The sequence below is a fragment of the Brachyhypopomus gauderio genome, chromosome 13, assembly GCF_052324685.1.
Source record: "Brachyhypopomus gauderio isolate BG-103 chromosome 13, BGAUD_0.2, whole genome shotgun sequence".
Classification (NCBI taxonomy): domain Eukaryota; kingdom Metazoa; phylum Chordata; class Actinopteri; order Gymnotiformes; family Hypopomidae; genus Brachyhypopomus; species Brachyhypopomus gauderio.
The window spans coordinates 17,154,362-17,162,769 of NC_135223.1; the positions used below are offsets into that span (position 1 = coordinate 17,154,362).

Consider the following 8,408-nt stretch of genomic DNA (forward strand, 5'->3'; position numbering starts at 1 on the left):
CAACAAACTCTCTCAGTCAGGAGTAATCGTACGCCACGTCATTAAAGGGGCTCTGTGACTGTTATGGTATGCTCTGTCTTCCTTTATGCCCCTTTAAGACCATGCAGAGTAGCCCCAGCTTCCTTCTAACCCCGCTGTGAGCTCCCCTCTTGTTTCTTGCTGTTTAATGCTCCTCACTATAACCTGAGGCTTTCTTTGCCCACACTCCTCTTTAGTTACCTTGTAAAAAGTAGTGAATGATGGTATATAGGTTGACTTTCAAATGTTTTTTTTTTTTTTCATTTTCAAATGATATGTAAAATATTGCATGTTGGCTCGTTGGTATAACCACACCACCTCATCCGCTGTTCCCAGTTTATTAGAGCCACATATTGATAATGCATGATAGCTTGTAGTGTTGTACAATTTGTTGTACAAAGTTGTCTGAGCACACACCATTAGTGTTATTATGAAACATATTTGATATTTGACTCCATGAATTTAGATCCTCTAATTTAATACCACATGTCTTCAACCAAAAACACTGGTGCAGTCAACAGTGTTTAATTTTTTAATTGGTGAAGATTATGTGTCTGATCAACATGAGTTAATCTGACACATCTTGTTAATTCCTCAGGAGAAGCTCAATCACGATAAGGACAAGCTGTCCCACGGCACGCCGAACGACAGCGCCGATGCCACCCCAGAACGTGTGCACATGACATGGACCAAAGAGAAGTTCATCTCGGAGCGCGCTCGCATCCGAGAGCCAAGCACCAACATGCCTGTGCGAGACATTTTCAACATGAAGCCGTGAGTACACAACACCAGGCGCTGGAAAACCACACTTCACTTTGAAGTACATGTTTTGATTAAGATACCGAAGCACAGGCCATCGTAACGAATTGCCAACAATGAACCCAGTAAAAGTCATACAACTTATTTATATCATGCCTCTGGTCTGGAACTGGTCTGCACACCTAGACACAAACCTGAAGGTCCTATGCTTTCTGTACTTTTATTCATTCACGTGTGTATTTTTGGACACAGTCTGCATGATGTGCACTGGCTGTTACATTGTCGCACACAGGAATATCCAGGTTCACCAGCATGGTCCAGTGTGTAGGCACGTTGTACTAATGGTCATACTCTCACCATGTGTCGCATGTCTGTGCTACTGAATATACCTATTAAAATCCACCATGCACTGAGACTAGTCTCTGGTTTACAGTTAACGTGTGCAAAAATGCAATGTTTTCTATTACAAATAATATTAGCACCCTCATTTTTATGATCTTAAGTTTAGGACAGCCCACAACAGGGGACTTTTAGACAGTAAGGAGTTTTGATATCTTGTCATGATATTTATGACATAGTGTGACTATATCATTATAAAAAGAGAAGAGCAGTATTGTTGTTTATTCTGCCTGTTATTCCTGTAGACATTCATTGCCTTTGTTTATATGCTTTACTCAAAGCCTTACCCGTATTTTCACCACTGCCCGCACTCGGATGTACTGACATCCTGTTAGTTTCTTTCAACTGGAAGGAGAAAACCCACAAAAAGCTGAAACTCTTGTATCAGTATTCCCCATGCAGTCCAAGGGGCGCTGTGCTCTGCTCATAATGGACATCATCAACTGTTAGACTTGCACAGTAGTATACAGTACATACAGTACATGACCAGGCAAATGCTTCGAATAGCACTAAGCATGTTTAGCTGTTGTATTTCTGGTGTTGTGTGCATGCATTCATTGGCTGTCTGGATGAGAGTCTAAGTCTGTCTCTGTTGTTCTGTCCCATTTTCCTTCTTCTAGAGAGTGGGAAAGTCTGTAAGTGACACTTTTCTTCACCATAGGCTCTGTGTCTGTGTTTGTCTTAGTCACCCGTGTGTATTTGACGTGGTCTCCTCATTCCATAGATGTTCAGCACAGTCAGACTGCTCAAGCACTTCCTATAATTTAATGGCTTCTCTCGCCACTTGTTATAAGGGCTGTAACAAGTTTTTAATTAGCATGATGGTGTGATATCTTTGTATCTTTGTGAACAGGATATGTGCTTCCAGACCATAACACCTGGTGTCAATTATTTGTGTCCTGTTTGCAGAAATCTGAAATCCCACTGGTAGTTGATGTTATTTCATACAGATCACTAAAGGTGGATGGATGTAATTGACATCAGGCTGTGATATTGAGCATGTATTTTGATTGAGGTGTGTGTGCGTGCGTGCGTGCGTGCGTGCGTGCGTGCGTGCGTGCGTGCGTGTGTGTGTGTGTGCGTGTGTGTGTGTGCGTGCGTACCTCTGTGCATATCCTGGTCTGCATTTTAGGTTTTACTGCTGTGCACTCTAACCTCAACACTCAAACAAATGGGTTTTAATTTAACTTATATGTGAATCAGTTACTTTTCCATTTCTGTTCTGTACTTGTTTTTTTTTTTGTTTTTTGGACAAAATATACAGGCTGCAATTTTGATATGATCCTCTATTTCAAAAGCAATTTAAAATACACTGTAATGCTTTTTGGAACCTTTCTCATATCTTGGGTCATACAGAAGCACTCTCCTGTAGGTGAAATACTTTGGCTGTTGCAAGTGAATGTGGAATTTAAGCCCTAGTACACAAAATTTCCAGGAAAATTCCATTTTAAAGCTACTAAGAATTCACTGTAGGAGCTTACAGACCAGGTGCTAGACCAGCACATGCTCTGAAGCAATGCTGCAATAAGTCTGCACCCATTAAAACACTGCAACAATGTTCAGGTCCTAGAGTAGCTGTAGGACAGCTGTTGCCCCTCCCCCGCTAGGCCTAGGCTTTTGAACACATTGCATAAAAAAAAGCCCTTAAGTCAAATACCATGTTTATATATACCATACACACACAGACGGCCTCAGGCGCTCCTGTCTTGGCTGAGGTTTATTGTCCGTTTTCTGAGGATTTCAGGAGTCTGTCTCTTGGTCCTCACTCCTCCTTCCCTGCGTGCAGTAACCAGTCCAATGTGCGTCGCATGCACACGGCCGTCAAGCTGAACGAGATGGTGGTGAACAAGTCCCAAGGGGCCCGGCTCGTCCTCCTCAACATGCCTGGACCCCCAAAGAGCTGTGGTGGCGACGAGAACTGTATCCTTACCTGCCTCTGCACCATGGCCATCAAAACAGCGTCTACTGTGATGGTTTTGCAGTCGATTCACTTTTTGATGGTCAGATTAATGGACCCCAAAAGGCTTTTTAAGATTCATCTTTATATCAGTGAGCTAGTTGCATTGTACTTTAGATTTAATGTGTTTCTTGTCTAAAACCATTTCTCCTGCATGAAACCGGCTGTTTAAATGCAGTTTTGACAATTCTGAGGTCTATTATAAATGTATTCCCACATAATGAGATGGCAGAAATAAAGCATTTGTAGACCTTAACTGAGGTTCCACAGATATGGAGTTCCTGGAGGTTCTGTTAGAAGGTCTGAATCAGGTCCTGTTGGTGCGTGGTGGTGGCCGGGAGGTTATTACCATCTACTCGTAAACTCCCTTGCTGCCCCAACTCACCTTGAATAGAATGATTGGCATGGCCAAGTATCGGTGGTGAAGCGGGTGTTTGGATAGTGGCATTATGGAGGGCTGTGGGGTTTCCGAACAGACTACTCGGTTTTGGCCTTTGTTAACAAAGCCAGGGGAGACCACGTCTGGCACGAAAGAAGTTTCAGGCAAGACGCAAGACTACCACAGGCCGAAGGATGAAGCGGCATTTCGACACTTTATCTAACGCTTTGACTCTCCACGTTCTTTAAATGTGTGGGTCTTTTCCTCTTTAGTTACCCCCTGAAAACACGTTTGAAAACGTGTTCAGGGAAGGAATGTCAGAAAAAGCTGTCTGTGGGAACATGTCTACAGATATTCATTGTTCCTTTGTTGTTTTGTTTGTTCCTTATGGTTTTCTGAAGGAATTGGGTTCTTTGCACAAAGTGAACGTAGTCTGGCTGCCTTTGTTTAGCTGCTTAAGATGTTTTATAATGCTGAACTGTCATATGTTACAGCAGTCGTTCCTGTGGCCATTCCTCTAGCTGTTCTACCTGGAGGAGAGAGTGGTTGTTCCTTCGCCTCCCTGCTCATCAGGAGGGTTAGTACTTAAGCACTCGGCCGCTGCAGCAGTGTTGCTCAATACAGCGGCGCTACGTGGAGATATCGGGGGCCCAGGCACATGCCCTTCCTTCATAACAAATGTTCATACAAAGTTTCAGATTTGAAAAACAGTTAGTTTGTGTTTGTTTGTTTGTTTGTTTGTTTGTTTCAGTCATGATGATTTATTATGTAGTGAAGTGGAAAGGATCCCTCTGTGTTGTCAAAGCATACATTGGTGTATCTCAGCACCTGTGAATGCGTCTTAATCTGCTGGGTTGTTGGACGCTCCTTGTCGTGTTCACTTGTGATGCTTATGAGAGCTTTTGGAACTAAGGTTCAGATTCAGATTTCAAGAGAGTATTTATTTTTGTTCTTTGAAATTATATTTGTGGTAATGTTGTTGGAGATGTACATGTGCATGTGTGTGTGTGTGTGTGTGCGCACTCACATACCTATGTTCATGTATGAATGTTATTTTACTGAATATTATTTAATTAGATGTGTGCAATAATTTTTGTTCCTTTATTGCTAACATATCTATTGTTATCTTGAGGTGAGAGACGGTGTCTGGTGACGAAATGGTTTTGTATCGTAATCTAATATGGTAAATAATAGCCATCAGTGCTTCGGGAAAATAGCCATAGCATCAGTGCTGTAAGAACCTTGACAATCTCTGACCTTTACAGATTTAAAGGAATCCGGGAAGCTCCTGTTCTTTCTACCTGAATGATAAGAAGCTGAAATTTTAAGAATCTGTCATACTGTCTCCACTTGTGCGACTGTCCTAAAATGATCAGCTGAAGACATTTCACCCCTTGAGATTAGCAGACTAATCATCTAAAACCAGTATGACATTCACTGCTTCATTAAACCTCTTAGAACTGTCAGTAAAGTTAGTTATTTTTCTACAAGGTCACAACATGCTCAGCCTTCACAACCAAAGCCAGATTTCCTTTTTGTGTTGGTGTAACTCATTTAGTTTTTGCATTGACACCTATTTTTTATGATGCTCTTTTAATTATATTAAAGGATGATCAGGCAACAGGTCATAAAAGTGAAGCCACACAATACTGAACTGAATTTAGTCTGTGTATGTACATACAAAGCACCAGGCACCAGCTCCAGTAAATATAAAGTTGAGTGGATATAAAGAGGAGATTCATGGGAAATCTGGTTTGCATTTAGGAAATATATTAAGATGTTACTAAATAAGGAAATACTGTTCTTAATTTAATCCCTTGTGTTATTTTAATTTTAGTGTATGTATTTGATGTTTTTAAGTTTCAGTTTAATATAGTTGATTTTGTATAAAAGAATGACTTGTGCCAAAAAAAGAACCAGAAGGTTTTTTTTTATTATTTATTTTGGTTGTCACAACTTTGTACCTGATTACTACTTGTGTGTTCTTTCTGAGTTAAAAAAAGGTATGCACAGTCTGCATTTAATAAAACCACAAAGAGCACACATGTAAACCTTTTATTTTAAATGTCTCTTTCCACAATTCAAATGTAAGTGACTGGACTTAGTTGGAATGTTTTTGTTGTCTATAAGACTTAATAATTACAAGAGCTTCTGTAAGAAAGAGTAATATTATCTTAGTGATATTATCTAGGACCCTCTAATACCAGACGCCACTGTTTTAGGCCTTTTTTACTCCATATTAACTTTGGTGGTTTCAGATGCAGCACAAGTCTGTGTGGTGTAAGGGGGCAGCTGGCTGTATACATTTGGACAGTTTCTTTTGAACCGTTTTCTTAGCTCTTCAGTATTTTGTAACCAGAACATTAGCTGTGTCTGAAAGTGTGCCCTATTCATTATCTCCTGTGTGTGAACTCATTGGTGTCCACATTAAATTGTGTCCTATAAATGTCATACCACAGTCTGCTGTAACAAGTTTAGCGACATGCCAGGCAGGAGGGCTAAGCTCACCACGTCTTCAGCGGTCCTTGAGGTAATCTAAACAATCAGTTGGCTTAGTAGCAACAATTTTTTACACAAAATAATCTGACCTGAAATAAATCAAATCTAATAACCTATTAATGATGATTAACCTCATCTTTTGTGATTACAGAGCAAATTTCAAAAAGCATTTCTTTAAGCATTTCATGTGTGACTGGCCTGGGGGTCTCTGAAAATGTTGGCATAATCTCACGGTTCTCCTCACAAGAGCTGTATGCAAAGCTTCAAGCAGCAGATATTCCTTTTATGCTAGGTTAACATCATTTGTACACTACAAATTGCAATGTACACTACAAATTTTGGTGTTATTACACCATTGCAAGATGTCAGAACCCCAATGTAGTGCACTGTATAGTGAATTAGGGCACAGTTTCAGACATCTGTTGTATTTTTCTATGGTGAACTGAGATGTCATCACCACCGACCACAGAAATGAAATTTCTAGAATGGCCTTTCCTAAAAGGAACTCTATCTTTCTATGGTGTTTACCATTGATGTCTATAGCCATGCACTAGTATATGTAATCTAATTGCTTTGTCAGTGGTTGTAGTCTCTGCACTTATGTTACTTTAAGTGTTATGTTTGCATTTGGTAAAGCTTGGACACTTTTTGAATATTGGGAGGGGGTGTGTAAGGTTTTGTTTGTTCATTTCTTTTCCTCAACATGCTGTAAGTTTAACATGCAGTGCTTTTCTGTTTCAGGAAGCACATTTAGATAACTGTTTTGGGACCAGGACAATAAATGGAGTAAATTTGGCAACTTGCATATGTTCCTTCAAGGCATTTTGCTGCTATAAGGAAATTTGTTTTCATTTTGTGCACATACAATAAAGTAATAAAGTACACACACACATACATACATATATATTTATATATATATATATATATATATATATATATATATATATATATATATATATATATATATATATAATACATTTTTATGTGTATGTACTTTTGAGATCATGTATATACATACAGAGAGACAGAGTGGGCAATCTTCCCAGAAAAACACGATTTTTGAACATGATCTTTCCTCCCAACTTTGAAATGTGCTGTTGAAAGTATCCAGATTTGAAAAAGTCTGTAGACTTGTTTATTTACACCATTTTAAACCCATATAGAGTATGCATATAGATTACATCAGCATCTTAAATTCCGCACCGTATACAGCTTTAAATGTCAGTGTATCCTTAGAGAGAATGAAATTGATCAAATTATCTTTATTATTAGTAAACAGCAAAAATTATTTGCTCTTGTTACTCATGGAAGACTATAGCCCTTAAAGCTAAATTTGTGCCAATCAATTTATCCACTAGTGGAACTGAATATAAGTCTTTGAAATGTGGATACATATTAAAATCAATGATATACGATTCATAAATGAAATCAAGAAAAAGCAATGGACAAAAATATATTTCCTACTGCAGCAGTAAGAATCAGTCCATTGTGCAATCTTATAATAGCTTGAAGTATTATGACGACTTGCTGCACCAGAGGGCGCCATTGATAGTGTGATTAAAGGATTTTGCTGGGGGAAAGCTAGACCATTCATTCACAATGCTGCCAGTTTATTCTGTTAGATAATTAGCTCAAATGCCACTACAATTCTCATTCTCTTGTTTTCCTTACATTGACTAAGAACATGAACAAGCAGGTAGCTCCTTCTTCTTCTTTCGGCTATTCCCGTTTAGGGGTCACCACAGCGGATCAAACCCCTCCATCTGGCCCTGTCCTGAGTGTCCTCCACTGACACACCAGCCACTCTCATATCCTCTACCACTACATCCATAAACCTCCTCTTAGGTCTACCTCTCCTCCTCTTGCCTGGACGTTCCATCCTCAAGACCCTCCTACCAGTATTCCTCTCCTCCCTCCTCTGTACATGTCCAAACCATCTCAATCTCTCTTCTCTAACTTTATCTCCAAAACATGCTACATGTGCTGATCCTCTAATAAACTCATTTCTGATCCTATCCTTCCTCGTCACTCCAAATGAGAATCTCAACATCTTCAAAACAGGTAGCTCCTTACCACCATTTAATCTGACTCAGAGAGTTGTTCTGTTTTCTCCTACACCATTGCATACACAGATACTGAGAGCCATCTTGCCAGAAGCAGTGACTCAGTCAATATGTGCTTTGAGAAGCATCAAACGTTAACAGATAAACATTGTATGTGTACTCTCTTCATATGTATTCAACAAGCCCAAGGATCCTCAATTAAACATATACACTTTTCATTGTAATGATCAAATATGCAACACATTTCCATGTTGGATTATTGCACAGAAATAGGCAAAAGTATTATGTCACCCAAGAAAATATAACATAGTAATTTGGCATTAATTGTCAAATG

General features: G+C 39.4%; 1 protein-coding gene across 3 annotated transcripts in view; it reads left to right on the forward strand.

The window, feature by feature from the left end:
- The window catches only part of slc12a7b (solute carrier family 12 member 7b), a 46,185-nt gene extending 39,379 nt beyond the window's left edge, over positions 1–6,806 (forward strand). For 2 of the 3 annotated variants that reach the window (XM_076971339.1, XM_076971341.1), the window contains exons 23-26: positions 617–792; positions 1,797–1,811; positions 2,963–3,096; positions 3,404–6,806. In XM_076971339.1, the coding sequence (XP_076827454.1) occupies positions 617–792; positions 1,797–1,811; positions 2,963–3,096; positions 3,404–3,495 (417 nt within the window). In that variant the 3' untranslated portion in view covers positions 3,496–6,806. The remainder of the gene's footprint in view (positions 1–616; positions 793–1,796; positions 1,812–2,962; positions 3,097–3,403) is intronic. The other variant, XM_076971340.1, reaches the window with a different exon arrangement.
- The last annotated feature ends 1,602 nt before the right edge of the window (positions 6,807–8,408 follow it).